Source organism: Mesoplodon bidens (assembly GCF_964165515.1).
Source record: "Mesoplodon bidens genome assembly, chromosome: 1".
Lineage (NCBI taxonomy): Eukaryota > Metazoa > Chordata > Mammalia > Artiodactyla > Ziphiidae > Mesoplodon > Mesoplodon bidens.
This window is the reverse complement of record NC_138176.1, coordinates 142721357-142744088: the sequence shown is the minus strand read 5'-3', so window position 1 is coordinate 142744088 and position 22732 is coordinate 142721357. Positions and strand designations below refer to the sequence as shown.

Here is a 22732-nt window from a genome sequence, read left to right as displayed (position 1 = left end):
AGTAGAATTAAAAACCCAATAAAATATATTGGATGGTAATATGGACCAAGTAAAAATGTCACTGACATTCACAATAAAAAAAAAGGAGAAAGAAATAAAGAAATATGGACATAAGTAAAGGACAGAAGGAAGAAAGGGATAATGGAAAGAAGGAAGGAAGGAAGGAGGGAGGGGGAGAAGAAGGGAGGGAAGAAGGGAGGTGGAGAGAGAGAGCAAGAAAGAGAAAGAGAGAAAAGGTCCAATATATTACGTGGAGAGTAAGGTAGAAAGCATCTTTTTTAATTTATATTTTTCTTAGAGGGGTCATTGAAGCTAAAAATCTATTGTGTTCAAATATCATCTCTTCCTGAGTAAAATAAATCGGAGTTTTCTGGGATTCTCAGCTAAGCAGTCAAAGAGATGTCAAGAAGGGGATTTTGGTATCTTTTAATAACAGACATGTTGACTTTTCAGTGACTCTAGGCAAGATCTTTGGTCCTGGTCTATTGCCATAAATAATTTGGTGAAGAAAAGGGAAATACTGGATTTTAAACAACTCAGAATTTTGAGCCTATAAAATAAAGTGGGCAGATGGAAGGACAGAGAGAGAGAGAGAGAGAGAGAGAGAGAATGAAGATAAACTCACAAACAATTAAAACAGATGTAAAGGCAAGATGCTGCAAGATTTCTGGGTCTAGGCTTGCATTTGATCCTCCTGGCTGGAACAGAAGAAAAACACAGATTCCACAAATCTCTTAAATAGAATATTTTGAGACAACAGCAAGCAGAGCTACCTATTCTTCATAAAAGTGTGCTCTGATTTACCTGATTGGCAAGACCATATGGCTAAACACTGAACTAGGCAGGGAGTCAGATTTGATTACTGATCCAATTTTTCACTTAAAGTGTCATTTTATATTGTAAAAGCTCACGAAGCACATAACTGAACAGAAAGAAACTACTATAGAATTTTATTTTGGATGGCTCTAAGAATATTTTTCTTACATAGGTAGTCAATTACCTATCAATTTAACTTTTGATATTTGCAATTTAATGCTTCAAAGCTCTCATTTATTTTTTATTCCTTAATTTTTCATCTTTAATATTTTGCTTCTTGGGTTTGGTGCTAATTTTTAAATACTCTACATACAGACATTTTTTTCCTAAATAACTATTCTAGAACAGTGTCTAGAACATGGGTGTCCTTAATTAATATTTGATGAATGAATGATTAAATGAACATCATAACTTTAAAGCCCGTACTCCAATGTTTCAGCTTCCTGAGTAAATGAGACATCTGGTAATGTGGTTGAGAGCACATGATCTGGAGTCAAACTGATTATCTGTAGTCCTACAGTAGCCACTTATTGGTTGAGTAGCCTTAGATAATATTAGTGCCTATATTACATATTCTTAGAATGAAATTCTAGAATCCATGTGAGATTGTACATTGTCTGGCTTATAATGTTAATTATTTTTATTCTAAACATTTTCATTCACAATTTCCAAAAATAAAATTGTCAAGGTAGTAATCAAGCATAGCTGTGGATGAGTAAATGATGAAATGGAAAATCCAGAGAGGATGTTTGGTTTGGATTAAAGGAAGATAGTAGAAAACCTGTGTTTTTCTTTACCTAAAAAATTAGCAAATGGATTTTAAAGCTAAAATAATTGCCCCCTGATGCTTTGTCCACTCAGAGGCCATAATAAATCCTATGGATAAGCTAAAATCATGTCAAGTTGAGAGAGTCACATGTTAATTCTACCATGCAAGTTCTGAAATGTGTACCACCAACAATGTGCTCTCCTTCCTTAGGATATTGTGGGAATCTGGAACCAAATACACAAGGCTTTGGTCCTTGGAATATAACATAAAAAGTAAAATATAATTTAAAAGTATGGTAAAGTTTTATAAGGAAACTAATGAAAAATGGGGGAAGGGAGAAAAAGCATTGAATCCTAGAACTTAGAAATTTAGGACATAACATGAAAAATCCCATGCCTCATTATGTACATGCTATGGTAGGTTTACAAGCTTGCCACTCATGCATAACTGTTTTATATAGTTCTCAAGTATGTTGGTATTTTGGAAAAAAAATCTGCTTTAAAAACATGTATTGGAATTAGCAATGAAGAGTCTTTTTTGTTAATATTGGAGAAAAAGATGTTTACTTTTCTGAGTCCTATGAAAAGAGGCAACATAAAGGAAGGATTACAAGCTTGACCTCTGTCACCATAAAAGACCTGGGTTTGAGTCTTGGATCCTTCACTTCCTAAGTTTGTCCTTGTGCAAATTACTGAAATTGTATCTATAAGGTGCCTATGAGCATAAATGAAATTATGCATATAAAGGAGTTCCTGGAATACTCAGTGTTAGATATTACTTTAAGGTTGTTATAATTGCCATTATAAAAAGAAATTATAGTTACTCATCCAATACTTAAGTATTTTAGAATCAGTAGAGTTAATTCTAATTTATCAGCTTGATGTGATGTAAGTTAAGGTGGATATATGCTTAGGAAGGGGGAGCAAGTGAGTACAAATATACAAAAGCCAAACAGATATCTTTTCTATGACATAGAAAGCTATGTCTTTCAAACACAGCTGAATACTAACATTAAAGAGAGATCTTTATCTCTAAAAATTAAGTTAATTTAGTGGGGTACCAGTGTAAGAAGTCCAAATCCTATCACAAAAATAGATTCAAAGAGAGAGTTTAAATAATTTTTAGGTACAAAGAATTTACTACTTGTAGAAAATTTCACAGCATAGTAACCACTCTTTACAAAGGTGATCCAAAAGTCTTTTCTAGGGAAAAATATTAGAATACTTTTGCTGGTGGGCAATGTTAGGTACTCCAGTTTCATCTTATCTTTTGTCAAGGTACCACTAGCAACCATATCAGTCTAAGAAAGTATAACATGAGTACTCAAAACAGTATCTCTAACAGTAAGTTGTTGATTATAAAATAGAGACTTTTTTTTAACATACCGAAGCCTTATTTTTTAGCTTTCTTTCTCTAGTAGGCTTAACTTTTTTGTTGCTGGTAAAATAATGCAAGGTACCATACTCCATCAAAGCTGCAAAAACAAAAATGAAACAAACAGAAACAAAGAGATCCATCGCAGTCACATAAGAAACCTTAGGTAAGGACTTCCTGGCAATTGTACTCAGAGTTGTCATAGTCAGAACTGTAGTGATACCTGTGGAGAGAGGGAAGAAAAATAAATGATGAAAAATAACTTAGACCATTTTTATTCTTCCAACTGATTTGGCAATATTGTGAGCAGAAATAAACAATGGAAACAAAAGCATATAATTACTTGTGATTTACAGAAAAAGAAAAATTCTGGTAACCACAGCTACATTGTGTTCAATGTGTGCTTTGTGTCCCTGTGAGTTCTAATCATCTAAATTCTCCAGACTGCAGGTAGTTTACTCCCCATACCTATTATTCCCTTTCTCCATAATAATAGACTATCCAATTTTTAGCTAGTCTGCACCTGCCTGAAAGTACAATTTATTTGCCAGCTTTTTTTAGCTATGTGTGGCCACAGGCTGAAATCTAGCCAAGAAGAATTAAGTCAAGGGTGTAAACAACTACCAAAAGATGTCATTAGAAAGATAGGAAATGCCCTTCTTTCCCTCTACCTAATTGCATTTTGCTGGAATACAATAGCCAGAGCACCAGAAGCCATTTTAGAGCTCTACCCAATTTAATCTACAGTGATTTGAAGTTTTGTGCCACACACAGTTAAAAGTAATCCAAACTACTATAGAATTTTTTTTTATTATTACTTGAATTAGACCTATTTTTTTCATCTCGGTAAAGAATACAGGCAAAATGATATCAAGGGAATACTTTAAAAAGACAGAGTAAATCTTCATATTTTGAAGAAGTCAACATATAAAATTAGAATACCCACCTGGGCCCCAGCCCTGTGTATGGATCTTTGGGGGTATCTGTTTCTCTTTATCCATAGCCTTCTTGTAGTTCTTACCACTGCTAATTTTAGGCCCCCTAACTCACAGCTGCACATGTTATGTCTCTTCTGATCTAAACTGCCTTAATTCTCATTCTTTGCCTCATGAAAGAAGGCACCATTAGTGGGATTGTTTTCTCTCCAAAAAGTACTAAATATAATGCCAAATGAATCTTAATTTGGTCAATTATTTATAAAGTGGCAACATCTGGGTTGAAAAAATAGACAGTCCTCTTTGGTATGATAAAGGCAACATCCACCTCTTTCCCTCATGTCTACACTGAAACATGCCTTAATAATAATCCTTTCACATGCCCATCTTTTTATTTTTATTGCTTAGGATTAAAAAAATTAAAGATAATACACATATAATGAATTGGAAGTCATGGAGGCAAATTAAGTTCAAATTCTGATGTTCCCACTCTTAACTCTGTGACCCCAGGGAAGTTTCTTAACTCCTCTGTGCCTCTCATCCAAAAAACGGGCACAGTAGTGTAATAAATTTTGTGTAATATATTTATATAAAAGGTATTTACTTATTTTTTAAAGTAGATGTAAAATCCTTCTTCCTTTCTAATACTAGAATTTAAAATTCCCCCTCTAAGCATGCTTTAGCTGCATCTTACAAATATTTATATGTTAAATTCTTATTAAAGTTAAGTTTGAAATATTTTCTAATTTCCTTTTTGATTTTTCTTTAACCCAAGAGTTATCTAAAGGTCATTTAAAATTTTTCCAAATAAATGAGTCCATTATTAAGCTGTGTTATTTTTATTCATTTTTAATTTACTTTCATTTTGGTTAGAAAATATACTCTGGAAAGTTTTAGTCTTTTGAATGTTATTGAGATCTTGGTTAATGTTCTGTATGCATTTGCACATATTGTGTATACTGTAGTTAGGTGCAGTGTTTTATAAATATCAATCAGGTTAAGTTTGATAATTTCATTCAAATTTTCTACATCTTAATTGATTTTTCCATGTAGTTATTCTATCAGTGAAAGAGAAAGAGTATTAATATGTTCAATTATTATTGCAGATTTGTGTATTTCTCCCATTATTCCTGACAGTTTTTGCTTCAATTTTTTTTAAAGCCAAAATTATATTTAAAGGCTTTTCATATGGTAAGTACGAAATAATTTCAGTGACTACCAGTCTTCTCTCTTCCTTGATTTGTGCACTATTTTTTTATAACTTATTAAATCATAACATTCCCATAGTCAGACGAAGGTAGCTTTCCCAAGGTACTCCTGGCTTCCATAAAAATGTCCCATCCCAAGTAGAAAAAAAATCTTAAGGCCAATGTGTTCTTTGATTTCATTATCAATGACAGAATTAAATTTCACTTTACTAAAATACTATTACATTTCTATTGCATAAATTAAGGAAAACTATAGCACAACTTAGCTTCTACACATTTATTTCTTTAATTTAGTAATTATTATCACAGAGTTTAGCTTAAAAATAATATGGTGGATTTCCTTTGAAAACATAAACACCCCACTGAAACATAAATATTTTATGTTTTAACATGAACATGAGCACATCATAATTTGTTCACTGTTAACACTGCAGCACCTAGAATGCTGCCTATTTCACATAAAGCATTTGATAAATGTTTGTTAAAATACAATCTTGAATAAAGGAGCTCAGGAAATTGTCCTTCAATGATGTATGTATGTATGTATGTATGTACACTTAAAAAAAAATCCTTGATCCTCCAACTACATAGGGTCCACAGTTGTAAGAGATATTCTTTAAGTTAGATCTGGCTATGGCTTATCTTTATAGTTGATATGGTAATATTAAAAATATGAATTCATGTAAAAACACAATTCCACTATTGGCTATTCTCTTTTATGACACTATGGCATAGGCTTTTGGCTTCATATAACCCTAATGGTAGAAATAATCCATCCAAATTTTCTTTGGGAAAAAATATAAGAATAATACTTAAGAACAATATATAATATTTGTTATACTCAGAGAAGTATACAAAAAAACTAAAGTAATTTGATTACCTTGGAACATAAAATAATTTGAAATAATTGTAGGAAACAATACTCAGATATGAGTGCATTTTATCCCCTAGTTATATCTACACCTCTATTTAGATTCCCAAGGAGTTGAATTTCCAAGTATAGAACTAGGTACTTAAGGTTTTATGTTGCTGCTTTTATGTAATTTGCATTTTACTATATTTACTAAGTGGAGTTAGCCACCAGCTACCATAGAAACCACATGAAAACCTCTTTATTGTTGAAACTAGAAACTGTCCCAACTTTATGTTTTTAGGATACAATTATCAGTAGTGAGATTCATATCTTATACTGATGTTGAGAATTAATTAATCAATAATTCATCTTTGTATATCAATACATAAATTTAGGTTATCATTTTCTTTTAAACAAATGTATAATAATTAGACACATTTTCTTATGACTTTATTGTAACACATTGCTAAAGAAAAAATGAAAAGTCTATTTTATCAAGTATGAATTACAAATTACCCTTTTAATCAGTGTTATTGTACAGGCAAATCTCAAAAATATTCACAGACTAATTACACATTTTATAGATCACAGAAGCCTGGAAACTTCTTGTTCCTTTCAGCACCTGCCCTTTGTAATCATTGACTGTTTATTAGCACCATTGTAAGAGAAGGGGATTTCAAAGCTTTCTAAACACACACCAGTCAATAAATACTGGCTATTAATGATTTGGCTAAAAAATAAAATCTTGATAAAAAGTGATTGAAAATATTGATCACATTTAAGATTCAGGGATTATGTATGATTTTCATGCATTAATTCTTACTTAGTTTTTATTCTTCCCTTGACCTATATTAAAAATTTTCTGAGATTTCAAGCTCTTTACAATTCTATTTTCTACTTGTTTCATATATTCATTTCAACATCATATTGCACTAGAGTATTTGTCCATTTTTGTCAGACTGCAGTTAGAGGAATATTTCTAACATATTAAACTGTAAACTTTTATCACATTAAAATGTTGCTAAAAGTCATATGCCACTATAGCATATATTACATGTCATACCCAGTGATGTTCTTGCAGGTACTGCATCTTTATTGATCCAAAAAGACACCCAAGAAAGAACAACTGTCAGAATACATGGAATGTAGGTCTGAATAGTAAAATATCCCATTCGTCTGCTCAGGTCAAAAAAAATTGTCATGATAATATAGTCCCCTGGAAGAAAAAATTATGTTTTATTTTTGCTATAAAATACATATAAGTATAGGATTCCAAACCATAGATTTAAATACAAATGCCACTGATACTAGCATTAATCACTGATTTGTATTTCCTTCTTACCAGAGATTGTGTGAGAGATTTCAGTTGTGTTCCGTAACCCTACAAATGCAAATTGATATAATCTCCAGTATTTAGGATCAGCCACTTCTACAGAAGGCTTTTTCCACTTATACTCAATTTCATTTTTAGGGTATCCATCTAGGTAAAAATTAAAATTAAAAATATATACATTAGCAGATCCAAATCTCTTACTGTTGCAATACCAACATCCAAAGACAAATTCTTTTGAAATTCTTTCTCATTTTTATTATATGTTAAATATAGAAAAAATACTGTTTAAAATTTATGAGTATAGTTTAAGGAATAATCATAATGATTAAATAATGATAATCCATGTTGACTCCATTTAAATCAAGAAATAAAATCTTTCTAGCCTTGGGAAAAACCATGTGTCCACTCCAATATAGTATTTCCCCTCCCGACCACAGGTAACCACTAACCTGATTTCTGTGATAATCGTCCCCTTGTTTTTTTGGTTATAGATTTTTTGATAGGCGATTCTGAAATATATAGCTTAGTCTAGTTTCTTTTTGAACTCTGCTTGATTGTTAACATACTGGATGCATTACTTTATATCTTACTTCTTTTAATATCATATTTGTAATAGTCATCCATGCTGTTTTATGTAGTAGTAGTAAATTTGTTCTATTGTAAGGATGTGCTAAAATTTATTTATCCATTTTACTGTGTCCACACTTGTAATCTTTTCTGTTGGCTATTACTAACACTGTTGTTAGTTATTCTATTGTACATATGTCACAAAACATGCATATGCAAAAGTTTCTCTGGTATATATACCTAGGTATGGAGTAGCTGGGTCGTGGATTACATATACTTCCCACTTTATGAAACAGCGTCAATCTTTTTTCCATAGAGAGTGTACTATACTCATCTCTCACCAACCAGAGTATGAAAACACATGTGGATCCATATTCTCATTAAAGTTTATGTGGACAGTCTTCTTTATTTTCACTGTAGAGTGTACTTTATTTCACTTTTTTCCTGATTATGAATAAAACCTAGAAACATTTTCATGTGTTTATTAGATTCTTCGGTTTCTTCTTTGGATAACTGCTTGTCAATTGCCCATTATTTTATTGGGTTTTCCTTTTTATCTTTCTTTTATCTGAATTCTTATGTATATTCTGGATACTAGACTTTTGTTATTTATGTTAAAAATGCCTTTGCCTTCTCTGCAGCTGTCTAGAATGGAAGTGAATTCTTTTAAAAAGGATATGATTTTGTTTCTGCTACACTTCCTGGAAATCCACAAGGGTTTTTTGGATCAAGCAAAGGAAATTTGGGAAAATCCATGTGGGGCTGGGCTTGTGGTTAAATCCTCTCAAGGAGTTAATTCACCCTGGTATGCTGATTGAAGAGACAACTTTCCTTTTAGACCTTAGTGTTTGTATGTGCATGTGTGTGTGTACGGGGGAGGGGGCGCTCCTTCTTGTTACTCTTAAGTGTCCAGCCTTTTGTAACCCAGATGTATGTAGCGATCATGTTTTACTGCATTTCCAATCCACAAGGCCGTCAAAATCGAAGCTCAATTTTATCTTTTTTTGGCAAATGTCCTCAGGCTACAAACCTTCTTACCTTTCTGATTTCAACTTTTAATGTGAATTTCTGTGGCTGAAAATTCTTTCCTAGTGATCACTTAAAGGTTTTTGAGACGATTTTAATAATAAAATATTTTAAACTGTTTTAGACACAAAGGTTAATCTACTGTATTACTGGAATGAAATTCACTATCAACTTTAAAAAGTTCCAAAACAGAGTATCATTTCCCACCAGGATCCCTTAATCAGCCATGCAATGAAATTGCTCTCATCTTTGTTGGCCTGTATAAGGATGTGTTTCCTTTCTTTTCTCCATCTTCTCTCTCTTGTTCTAAAGGTCTAGCACCTTGTTTTTCCATATTTCCCATTCTTTTTCATTGGAATTGTAGAAGTAATAGAGTATAATCATAATATATAGGAATGTGGGCACAAATAGAAACAGGGAGCTACTTAACCACTCTAAATCTCATGATGTTGACTTGTAAAATGGGAGCCATAATGAAATCTTCCAAATACATTTGTTGTGAAATATTAGATGGAGAAGGCTGTATCCTCTACTCGACCCCTATAGAGTGCCTGAAAAAAGATAGCTATGATTATTATATTTATGTCAGTAACACCCAATTGCACTAACAGGGATAGGTTATTCCCAATAATGACAATCAAAGCTAAAGAGATATCACACCAAGAATTCAGGCGTGATATCTAGAGGAGAATACAGTAATTGCTACATCTTTAAATATTTGTGTATCAACTAGTCCTTGAATGTTCCTTTTAATCAAGTCTTTGCTGTTATTTGGCTGTTTTATTCATTGAGAAGTCAATGTTAGAAAATCAGAGAAGTGAGAGATGAGACTATGAAGTAAAAAGGACATTTCAGTGAGATTAAAATTATTAAGAAAGTCAACAGAATCCTTAATAAATGACAGCAAGAGATATATGGGAATTTTTTAAGTGAAGAAGCAGGATAATACTTATAAATACTTGTAATCTACTGTGAATAAATTCTAGAATGTGATATCTGAAAAAAATTGAATTTTAAAGAGGGAAAAAGCATTATACAATTCATAGACATAAGCAATATTTTTAAAGTCATTTTATGGGTTTTCAAGACTTGCTCAATTATATATTATGTAGAAAAACATTTTTATAAAGATAAATGTGAGGATAAATATGTTAGTAAATATAAAATAAAACTGATATTGGTATAGAAAGATTATAACTAGTTCTTTGCAACAAGATACTAAGTGTTTGTATCTAAATTATTTCTCTCTAATCATTTCTCTGTGTTTCATTCATTCTTTTGAATAAAATAAATTTATTTATACCTTGGTTTTTCCAACTCATTAAAGTTTTCTCAAATATTTGCTACTCATATAATAAATGTTTTTCACCAGATCAATTAAATATATTTTAAAGTACAATGTAATAAAGTTAAATCTGGCCTCTAGGAAGATGAATAAAATTTGAATCAACTTTTTATTCATGGCAGTGTAAAAACATCTGAATACAAAACTATCTTCAGTAGTCCCTTATTTAATCAAAATAAGAAGAGGACATGGATATAACTAAGATTTGTAAAGAATGATAAAATATATATATTTACTATGGATTTATTGCCACTTTTTAACTTAAAGCCAGGAACAAATATGTCATTTGTAATTTTATCTAAGACTGTTAAACATAGTCCACACTTCTGAAAATTGTATAAGTTGTAGTTTATCTCATTTTATTTTACATTTTTAAATAAACAGGATCAGAGGCTATAAAATTCTATGAAAAACCAAGTATTTTATCACTTACAACTTGAAAATTCCAATGGACATGAATGTTCATCCATAGGAAAGTTATGAAGCTGAAGATAACATTCTGCATTAATTGTCAATCTATTTAGATGGAAAAATAAATATTAAAAAATGAAAAATAATTTCAGGCATTAAAAATCTTTTGTCTAATTTTTAAACGTGATTTTAGTCTACAATAATGGACTGTGATACACTAGAAAATAATAATAATTCTGAAGTCTCAAAGTCTTAAGTAGTAATATAATAACATTCATAAATGAATAAGAAAATTCTGACATTTTTCTTTCCAGGCAACTAAGATACCTCATAATTAGCCCAAGTATGATCTCTGTGTTTACAGTTAAAAATTCATACTTCAGGATCTCAACAAACACATATACATGCACACACATGCAGATTAACAGAATGTACCTGGTTAAGTATGGTTAATTCTTTTCTTTTGACCATAAACATCTTTCCATTAATGGGATGATTCTTAATGAGTTGATATGTTCAAGACAATGAATTAAATAAACTTGAATCTTACACATCGACCCTCATTTAATCTTATGTTAGGGATGTTTTACTACACCACTGAAAATCAGAGTATTTTAAAATGTTATAGCAGGATGAACTCCTAGAGAAAAATCTCTGTCAATCACTTGCCTTATAGATTTAAAAAAACATAATGTTTGTACCACAATCTCTTCTGCTTCAAAGAGGAGAAATCAAGTTTTTCCTCTTTGCTTTCAGTCCTTTTCACATACTAGTAACTCTGAGCTTAAACAAGTGTTTCCACAATAGTTCACCATTTTAGATTTTAGTGTATAAAAGAAGCTTCATATTTCTCACTTTGCCAAGTTTGAAAAATGGACATTTATGAGTTGATCAAATATTAGTATGGAAAATAAATTAGAGCAACTACAAGTTTTCTTAAACAGTAATACCTTAGAGTATATAGAACTCGTCCATCATTCCAAATTCGAAGAAGACGATTAGGAGTTGTTATCCAATGAGCATCAGATTTTCTTGAGTTTCTGAAGAAAGTGTCAGGAATCCAAATTTTTCCAACCATATTACTGTTAAGCATAAGCACTTTCATGGTACTATTGAATTTTAGACGACTATCAAACCAGGTTTGGGCAAAAATTATATCTATTGTGTATTCCTAAATGATAAAAAGAAGAGTAATGACTTATAATAGTAAAGCCACTATTTTAGACATTTTCTTCAGGTTGAATTTTTATAGTTTCTGTAAGTAAATAGCACTTAAACTCAGTCTTTTTTTGTAGAAAAAAAGTATGCCATTATCTTAACCTTTTTTTTCATTGTTTACATGAGTCATGTGAACTAACATCCAAGATTTCTCATAATTACTGCTGTCCAGTGTGGCTTTACATATATTTTTGTAAATTGTATTCAAGATTTTATAATAGGTAGGATATAGTTATTAAACATAAAGGCCAATCATTTTCACGTTAACAATTATATTAAATTTTGTGATATTTATGAATGCTTAAGTCACACAAAAAGTCACAAGCTACAAAATCAAAATGCAAACACTCGCCAAATTATCTAAAAGCCCTTATCTTGTACTTTGTTCAAAAAATTAATTTTAATCATTTAGATCCACTGTTTTCAAATATTTTAAAGCAATCATACTCACACACACACACATACACAGACACACTCAGACACACACACACACACACACCCTATTAAGCACTTATAATAAGCCAAGTATTCTTTTGAGTTTTGCAAGTATCATGTCATTAAATCCTTACTACAGCCCTGTGAATAATTACTACTATAATCTTTATTTTTAAGGAACATTTATTAATAGAGATGTAAAATAATTCTCCCCACATCAAAGAGCAGATGATATGAAAACTGAGACACTGTAGGTTGAATCCCAAATCCACATACCTAACAAGCACATATAATGGTGGTCACAGTGAGGCCTGATGAGTGCCATAATTAGAGCAAAGGCTCTGCCCATAATCAGCAAGTGACTGTAAGTAGGAAATTGCATGGTTATGAGAGAATTCTTAGGAGTAGGTGATTAGGTATAATCTACCTTTATATCCTGACAGAATATCTACCATATTATAAGCATTAAAATTTATTTGATAAAATTAATGAATAAGAATGCATATTCGATGCTACTAAGAAAAGAAAGTGATTATATGTATGTGTGTGTAACTTTGATATTAAAAGAGGAGGAAGAGAGTAAATTGAAAGATATGAAGTTTTAGATGAGTCACTTGAGTTAGGAGAGATTGGTTACTCACTCGGTGTAATACTAGCTCTTGTCCAATTTACCTGGAGAGAAATATTTATAATAAATGGAATTATAATTGGGAGCTTGACTAATGAATGAAAAAAATTTTTCATTTTTTTAAAATAAATTTATTTATTCATTTATTTTCGGCTGCGTTGGGTCTTCGTTTCTGTGCGAGGGCTTTCTCTAGTTGTGGCAAGCGGGAGCCACTCTTCATCGCGGTGCGTGGGCCTCTCACTGTTGCGACCTCTCTTGTTGCAGAGCACAGGCTCCAGACGCACAGGCTCAGTAGTTGTGGCTCGCGGGTTTAGTTGCTCCGCGGCATGTAGGATCTTCCCAGACCAGGGCTCGAACCCGTGTCCCCTGCATTGGCAGGCAGACTCTCAACCACTGCGCCACCAGGGAAGCTAAATGGTGTCCTCCCAAAATTCATATGTTGAAGCCCTAACCCCCAGTACCTCAGAATGTGACTGTATTTGAAGATAGGGCCTTTAAATAGATGATTAAGTTAAAATGAGGTCTTTAGGGTGGACCCAAATTCAATCTGACTGCTGTCTTTATAGAAGGGAAAATTTGGATCCACAAAGAGCACCAGGGAAACACATGCACTGAAGGAAGCCCATGTGATGACACAGTGAGAAGGTGGCCATCTGCAAACCAAGGAGAAAGGCCTGAGAAGAAAGCAAAGTTGCTGACACCTTGATTTGGACTTCTGTCCTTAAGAACTGGAGACATAAACATCTGAAATGTCTGTCGTTTGAGCCAGCAGTCTCTGGCACTTTGTTACAGCAGCCTGAGAGAGTATCACAGGTGACCAAATCAGAGGAGATGAACATAACACATGATTGAGCTCATTAAACGGGACCAAGTAGTTTGACTCACAGAAATGGGATCATTAGGGTTTGGAGCAGCACATTTTCAACCTGTTTTAAATAATGTCTGTGGGTTATATTGGAATTATTAATTATGTCTTTCAATTGGTAATGAAAACTACTTATTCAGTGTATAAGAGATAAAGCATAGTTACAAACTTTTCCATTTTCCATCCTAAATGACCTTTCCTTGACATTTTGTCATATTCTCTCTGCTCATATTTCTCTTTTACTCTTTCTTCCTTCTCTACTGACAAACACTTATCTCATTCTCTTCTAAGTCAAGTTTCTCAAAATAGTAGTTCATAAAATTAACCTGCATTCCCACTTACTCACCATCACCTTGAAATCCACACATGATTGCATGTCTATCACTGCAGAACCCATATTTCTAGCTCTGTGACAAGAAGTTGGATAGGAGACCAATTTTGAGGATGGAGGAGAGACGTACGATTCAGCTGTTATTCTTTTCTTTCTTTCACTTTTCCACTGAATTTCACCTAACAGAGATAACCAGTACCATATAACCAACACCAGTGGGCCCAATTTATTGCATTTATCACTGGATTCTCATGTATGTTGACAACGGATTATTAGTTCCTTCTTTTCCATTCTCTTTTCTTCCTGAGATTATACAATATCATCTTCTCCCTGGTTCTTCTCCTACCCTTTGACTTTTCTGAGTATGTCCCTTTTCTGCATTTCTCTTTCTTCCACCTGTATTTTACATGAAATGACCTCATTATAAGTACCATCTGATTCTCAGATCTGTGTTCCTCTTAATCTGCATCTTCCTTGGATCATTTCTTGAGGCTTTAAGCTATATTTTATGCTGCTTGCCCCTCTTCCCTCCCCAATTTACATCTATTTCCAGTCCTAACTTCTTCCTGGAAATTAAAATCCAAATCATTACTGGACAGTTCCTCCTGAATGTGCCTTCAGCATCTGAGGGCACATATGGCTATATTCCCTATCTCAAAAAATGACTCTACCACCTGCAAAATCATCTCTATACCTTGGAGTCAGCCTATGCACAACCAACAAATCACTAATTGCACCTGTTGCACGGAACTCATTCAGAATTAGTTATCAGAAATTATTCACGTATTCTTTCTATTATTGTGGTATATATATATACTCCAGAACTCTATGCCAGATAACTATTTTTAATATTCATTACTCACCATATTTATGGGATCAACTGGTCCAATGCTGTTTACGTAAACATCAGTTTCAATTACTGTGGGCCTCACTGCAAAATACCAATATAAAGAATGGTCAACTGAAAACAGAACTACCATACGACCCAGCAATCCCACTACTGGGCATATACCCTGAGAAAACCATAATTCAGAAAGAGTCAGGTACCACAATATTCACTGCATCTCTATTTACAGTAGCCAGGACATGGAAGCAGCCTAAGTGTCCATCAACAGATGAATGGATAAAGAAGATGTGGCACATATATACAATGGAATATTACTCAGCCATAAAAAGAAATGAAATTGAGGTACTCATAGTGAGGTGGATGGACTTAGAGTCTGTCATACAGAGTGAAGTAAGTCAGAAAGAGAAAAACAAATACCATATGCTAACACATATATGTGGAATCTAAAAAAACAAAAACAAAAACAAATGGTTCTGGAGAACCTAGGGGCAGGACAGGAATAAAGATGTAGACATAGAGAATGGAGTTGAGGACATGGGGAGGGGGAAGGGTAAGCTGGGACGAAGTGAGAGAGTGGCATGGACTTATATATACTACCAAATGTAAAATAGATAGCTAGTGGGAAGCAGTTGCATAGCACAGGGAGATCAGTTCTGTGCTTTATTGACCACCTAGAGGGGTGGGAGAGGGAGGAAATATGAGGATATATATATATGTATAGCTGATTCACTTTGTTATAAAGCAGAAACTAACACTCCATTGTAAAGCAATTATACTCCAATAAAGATGTTAAAAAAAGAAAAAGAATGGTCAAATATATAATCATAGGTTGTCTTAAATAAATCTTATTTAAATAAGTCTTAACAACTATTACTATTTTACACTTTCAGTAATAAAACATTCTCATTATTAAATGAGGAAGCATGGCCCATTATATAAACACAACAACCTTTTCATTTTACAAATAAATTATGTAACTAAAAATTACCATTTTTGACTAAAAGCCTCCCAGTTTACAGCCTAAAACTGTCTAAATCATCCATTAAAACTAAGGAAGTTTATTCAGTTAAAAATGCTAGGTAATTTGCTCTGCAATAGTCATAGAATTTTAGGATTAGATGGATTTTAGAGCCTAAACACTGTTATATTATCCTACTTCGTGCATATCATGATGGGCTACCAAATGTTAAAAAACTTGCTCTTGGACTGGGAGAAAAAAAGCCCCGATTTGTACCTTTTGCTGATTTCAATGTTGTAAATACTCCCACAGTGAATGATTTAAAGACACCAGTGTGAAGTGACTGAATACAGAGTCGGGTAAATATATAATGAGTGGTTATTGTGAGCCAGTTTAAGCTAGTTCCGGCATACACTGGAGCTTGAAACATAGTTATGATGATTAAAGGAGGTGATAGATCTGAAGTGTATATATCCAGGTCTGATTCTTGTGAGGAGCTTCATTAAATTTGTTCACACCTCATTCCTCTCTTGTTAACAAAATTCCTTTGGGTTGTTTATAGCTGGTTCCAGTGAAAGGTGTATTTTCATCTAATTCTCAGAGTATATTGTACAGCCATCCCTGTGGACTTCATCTGTTGTGTTTTGTACATAACCATTTGTGTTTTCCAAGTTAGTGTTTAAATGGTATATGCTGTATTCTTATATTCTATGGAAATGTGCAGCACAGGTCAGCCTTTTAAATGTTAATCTAATGATATGATTAACTAATATCTGCAATAGTGCATATTTGATTGTGATTTGGGCTTTGAACCTTTGTCAGGTATTTTTGGCGTGCTATAATGAGATTTACCATAGTGATGATAATTTACACTCATGAGATTTTTTTGTTCACTATGAAAAACATTTTCACATAGTTTCTTTTTACTCCCTACCCCCCTGCCATATAAGTCATAAAGGGCTCATTTACTGATTCAACAAATACTTGTTGAGGAATGCATATAAAGGTTTCATAAAGAAGACTAGAAGGGAAAAAGACATTGTGAGAAGAAAATCTGTCATAGATCTCATGGAGATTTACATAGAGATAATGCAAATAAAATAAAGCAGAAAAACCACCTTGTACCCTGAAAGTTTCTATGCTAAAGTAAGCATGTTTCCAGTACTGTATACTCAGTTATCCTTTCTGGATAAGGTTATGTGATTTCCCTTTCTGGCCCAGTACTTACCACTCTTACAATGCAGGCACTATATTAGACCTCGCAGGATGAACCCCCTCCTCTAGTACATAGCTGAATCTGCCTGTCTGAGTCCCTATCCTGTCTCAAGTCTCCCTATCTTAGTAACTTTTAGTCTGTCAGAGCTTCCAGGCTGGTAAGCTTCCATGGAAAACTTGAGGCATTTTGGAAAACAGTGCCTGTATTATTTTAAAACCATATTTATTTTTAATCTTTGAAATTATAAAAAGCCCTACACTTAGAAAAACATACAGTATTTATTTAGTTTGTTTTACCTCAAGCAAATATTTTATTACATGACATACATATTTTCTTTTCTTTTCTTTTTTTTTTTTTTTTTTTTTGCCGTACGCGGGCCTCTCACTGTTGTGGCCTCTATCACTGCGGAGCACAGGCTCCAGACGCGCAGGCTCAGCGGCCATGGCTCACAGGCCCAGCTGCTCCGCGGCATGTAGGATCTTCCTGGATCGGGGCACGAACCCGTGTCCCCTGCATCAGCAGGCGGACTCTCAACCACTGCGCCACCAGGGAAGCCCATACATATTTTCTTAGCTAGAAAAATAAATGGGATTTGTTAGAAATAGTTTTAGTATGCAAAACTATAGGTTTCTAGATTTACATGATACATGACAATGTAATTCGATCTAGTAGCCAACAATTAGATTTCTTAAATAAAAGTAGGTTCTATGACTTATAGAAGGTTATATAGCTTAACCTAAGCTGATGACTTCTGAGATGAGTTGCTTTAATCATTTGCCATTTATGTTTGACTAGCTATGAATTGTAACCAATAAATATCATATAATTAAGCTAATTATAACTAGAATTACAGAGTGGTTTTTATGAAAATCAATTAATAACAATAGGTTTATTAGTTTCATTTAGCATATTTATTAACAGTTATAAGCAATTAAGTGCAATGTACCAGTCTTATCTGATTAGATTTTTTCAGTTCATCTGATAAATCAACAAAAACTGAGTGCCTGCTCTCTATTGCATGATACTTGGGTCTGAACACTGCTTATGATAAGAACTAAATGATTTTTTTAACATCTTTATTGGAGTATAATTGCTTCACAGTGATGTGTTAGTTTCTGCTTTATAACAAAGTGAATCAGCTATACATATATATATATCCCCATATCTCCTCCATCTTGCATCTCCCTCCCACCCTCCCTATCCACAAAGCACTGAGCTAATCTCCCTGTGTTATGTGGCTGCTTCCCACTAGCTATCTATTTTACATTTGGTAGTATATATAAGTCCATGCCACTCTCTCACTTCGTCCCAGCTCACCTTTCCCCCTCCCCACGTCCTCAAGTCCATTCTCTACGTCTGCGTCTTTATTCCTGTTCTGCCCCTAGGTTCTCCAGAACCATTTGTTTTTGTTTGTTTGTTTTTTTAGATTCCATATATATGTGTTAGCATACGGTATTTGTTTTTCTGACTTACTTCACTCTGTATGACAGACTCTAGTTTCATCCACCTCACTACAAAAAACTCAATTTCGTTTCTTTTTGTGGCTGAGTAATATTCTTGAGGACATTTTTATTTACAGGACATACTTTTCTCATTTTACAGTAGAGAAAGATGTAGATATGAGTGATCTGTCCTGGTTCCTTGATATCAACGTTTCCTTAGCTAACTATAAGGCAAATATATGTATGTTACAAAAATATTAACTCTGGCATTAGGGCTTGAGCCACACTGAGATATTTCATGATGCACATACATCAAGTTCTTCTGAGATGGGACAAAAGATATATTACATCAGTAATTCCAGCGTAGAACATTGCTATTCATAGAACATATTCAATAAATTACACAATGAACATATATTTGCAAACTATGAGCATTTTTTGAGTTATTATGTATATCATTTTATAACTTTGAGGTGCTATCATTTGATCCAATCCTTTAAACTTCATCCCCAAAACACGAAGTAGAATAAACCTGAAAGTGAATTAAAATATTTCAGATTAATTTTGAAACTACAGCTAGTGCTTATATGCTTCAAAATATAAAAAGGAAAACAACAGAAATCTGTAATTGTTTCTTAATAATGACTTATTACTGCTTTCATTGATTCATGCTATGAACAATACTTTTGGGTGAAATCACTTAAAATACAGGATTTTTAGTAATTGGGTAAGTACTTTCTTGGCTTTATGATTTTCTCAGTAGAAAGTTTGTCCAATTGCAGGATTTTAGTGATATTTAAAAAGGAAAACACCATACTTCAATTCAAAAGTAGAAAAATGAAACTAAAAGAAAATTGTTATTCCGAGCTTATTAAATGATGTTTAGAAAGTGGACACACTATGTTTAATTCATCAATACACACAGAGATCAAAGATCTGTTTTTTGTGATAGTACAACAATGACTGAGAAAAGCATGTACTGCCACAGCAAATTACATTTTTGATAGAGGGAAGACAGGTAAAGATGACACTGAATTATTTTTGCAAGGCCCCTTTCTGTGCTGTGACTTCTAAGTACTTTGCTTTAAGTATCTCACCAGAATATAAATAAACACCTAGTGGAAATGAGTATATAGAAATAGACATTCCAGGCAACTCAGTAATCTAGAAAATACAAAGAGGAAAGAAAAGAGAAAGAAAGAAAAAAACAGTGAGCTCAACATCGAGTTTCCAGGTAGTTAAGGCAAAACTGAAGAGAGCTCACTCTGGGTGGGGAACTGGTTATCAGTCAGAAGATATAAACTAAAATGAATTTTTAAAATATTTTCTTCAAACTTATTTTTAACCATGCTGTATTCCAATAGTCTAAGATATCTTTAGCATAATATGTAGCTTTTTGGTCACTTTGGATATTAAAATTAATTTAAGTCAGTCAAAAACTCTAATCCTGGAAAATAAGATAAATGGTCTTTTCTTACTGCCCCTAAATGGTATTAAAAAAGAAATAGTCCCACTGATCTGGATATTGCAGTTATACAGATTTTGAAAGAACTATGACTAATATGTCTTATTGCCCTAGAACAGACAGCAGGGGTCTCAACACAAAGATGTCATATTCCCAGGCCTTACTAGCAAGGAATGTCAACTAACATTTTCCATCTCCTTCCCCAGGTTACATATGGACAAACAGACACTTGGATACACATGGAAGAAAAGGTAGATATGGATAAATAGATACTTGAGACTGTGCTAATACCTTAGCTAGTAGATACTAACACAGACATCTAGAAAAGATACTAACATAAATTTTGGACAGAAAGGAATGCCTTCAAAGATCACTTTAATAATTATTCATATTTGTTTGATTTCAAATTTTTTATTGAAGTATATTTGTTTTATACTATTGTGTTAGTTTCAGGTGTTCAGCATAGTGATTCAGTTATTTTTTTCTGATTATATTCCATTACAGATTATTACAAGATATTGATTACAAGTCCTTGTTGCTTATCTATTTTATGCATTTTATGTATAGTACTTTGTATCTGTTAATCCCATACTCCTAATTTGTCCCTCCTCCCCTTTCTCTCCCCTTCGGTAACCATAAGTTTGTTTTCTATGCCTGTGAGTCTTTTTCTGTTTTGTATATAGAGTCTTTGTATTATTTTTTAGATTGCACATATAAGTGATATCACATAGTATTTGTCTTTCTCTGTCTTACATACTTCACTAAGTATAATATTCTCTAGGTCCATCCATGTTGCTGCAAATGGCAATATTTTGTTCCTTTTTATGGCTGAGTAATATTCCTTTATATGTATATATTTATATATATTACATATATGTATATATATCATATATATATTTATATATGATATATATATATATATATATATAACTTATCTTCTTTAACTGATCTGTTGATGGGCACTTGGGTTGTGTCTATGTCTTGGTTATTATAAATAGTGCTGCTGTGAACACTGGGGCACATGTATCTTTTTGAATTAGGTTTTTGTTTTTTCTGGGTATTTGCCAGGGAGTGGGATTGCTGGATCATATGGTAGCTCTATTTTTATTTTTTTAAGGAACCTCCATACTGTTTTTCATAGTGGAGGCATCAATTTGCATTCCCAACAACAGTATACAAGAGATCCCTTTTCTCCACACCTTCTCCAGCATTTATTATTTGTAGACTTTTTGATGATAACCATTCTGACAAGTGTGACGTGATACCTCATTGTGGTTTTGATTTGCATTTCTCTAATAATTAGTGATATGAGCATCTTTTCATCTGCCTCTTGGCCATCTGTATGTCTTCTTTGGAGAAATGTCTATATAGATCTTCTGCCCATTTTTTGATTGGGTTGTTTGGTTTTTCAATATTGAGTTATATGTGCTGTTTGTATATTTTAGATATTAACTCCTTGTTGGTCACATCGTTTGCAAATATTTTCTCCCATCCCATAAACTGTCTTTTTGTTTTGTTGGTGATTTCCTTTACTGTGCAAAAGCTTTTGAGTTTAATTAGGTTCCATTTGTTTATTTTTGCTTTTATTTATTTTTCCTCAGGACACTGATCTAAGAAAATATTACTACAATTTATGTCAGAGAATGTTTTGCCTATGTTCTTTTCTAAGAGTTTTATGTTGTCATGTCTTATATTTAGGTCTTTAAGCCATTTTGAGTTTATTTTTGTATATGGTATGAGGGAGTGTTCAAATTTCATTGATTTACATGTAGCTGTCCAGCTTTCCCAACATCACTTTTTGAAGAGACTTAAGTCATTTATTATGTATACTCTGAGATGAACAGATAAAATGCTACTCTGCACAGTACATATTACTACTTATATCTAAATAGAAATTAATTAAATTTAATTGAAATTTAGCTATACTAGCCACATTTCTAGTACTCAATAGTAAATAACCAATTTCAAGTATTCAATACTCATAAATGTATGACTGTTATTAATATATATAATATATATTAAATATATGTAAATTTAATTATTTGGAATTTCTTCTTAGGAGAATGAAAGACTGATCTCTTATTCTGTAGTTTAATGTCTCTTTAGACAGCAGACTTAGCAACGTGCTCCCACTCCTACACCTGATCAAGGGAAAAGAAAGTTGGAGAGGAGATTTAAAGAAAGAGAAACAATGGAGTATCTGCACACCCACTCTTTAGAATGTCTAGGATATTTTATTTTCTTGTGGGTACAATTCACATCAAAGGAAGATAACTGGACCAGAGGCATCTTACCAGTTTTTTGGCCACCAGCAGTACGTATCTCCATACTAGATTGTTGATGAAAGTAGCTAAGGCAGTTGGAAGGTATAGAGAAGCCTCTAGATTCCCCAGGTCAAGGAATTGAACAGTATAAAATGCCTACGAACAATAACATAAAGCATTTCTACTCTATTCCTACACTCCTACCCTCACTATTTATATGTTTGCCTCTCCAAGTGTACCAAGGGCCATTTGGTGTTAACCCAAAAAGAAATAAAAACTAAGAAGACAAAAATTTCAAACTGCACCCAGTTAACTCCTCATATCTCCTGCATGTTCCCATCACTAGAAACTTAGAACAATTAGACAGATGGAATAAAAAAAAGCAGATCTTCCCCTTCTCACCCCAAGTCCCTATCTAGTGACACA

The 22732-nt window shown here is 33.0% G+C and overlaps 1 protein-coding gene across 2 annotated transcripts in view; it reads right to left on the bottom strand.

Moving 5' to 3' along the window:
* Positions 1–22732, bottom strand: part of GABRG1 (gamma-aminobutyric acid type A receptor subunit gamma1) — a gene marked incomplete at both ends in the record, with an annotated part of 51699 nt that overhangs the window by 5582 nt on the left and 23385 nt on the right. Inside the window, 6 exons of one of the 2 annotated variants that reach the window (XM_081233332.1) lie at positions 2971–3182; positions 7019–7171; positions 7298–7435; positions 10660–10742; positions 11588–11808; positions 14978–15045. In XM_081233332.1, coding sequence (XP_081089458.1) covers positions 2971–3182; positions 7019–7171; positions 7298–7435; positions 10660–10742; positions 11588–11808; positions 14978–15045 — 875 coding nt within the window. The remainder of the gene's footprint in view (positions 1–2970; positions 3183–7018; positions 7172–7297; positions 7436–10659; positions 10743–11587; positions 11809–14977; positions 15046–22732) is intronic. The other variant, XM_081233333.1, reaches the window with a different exon arrangement.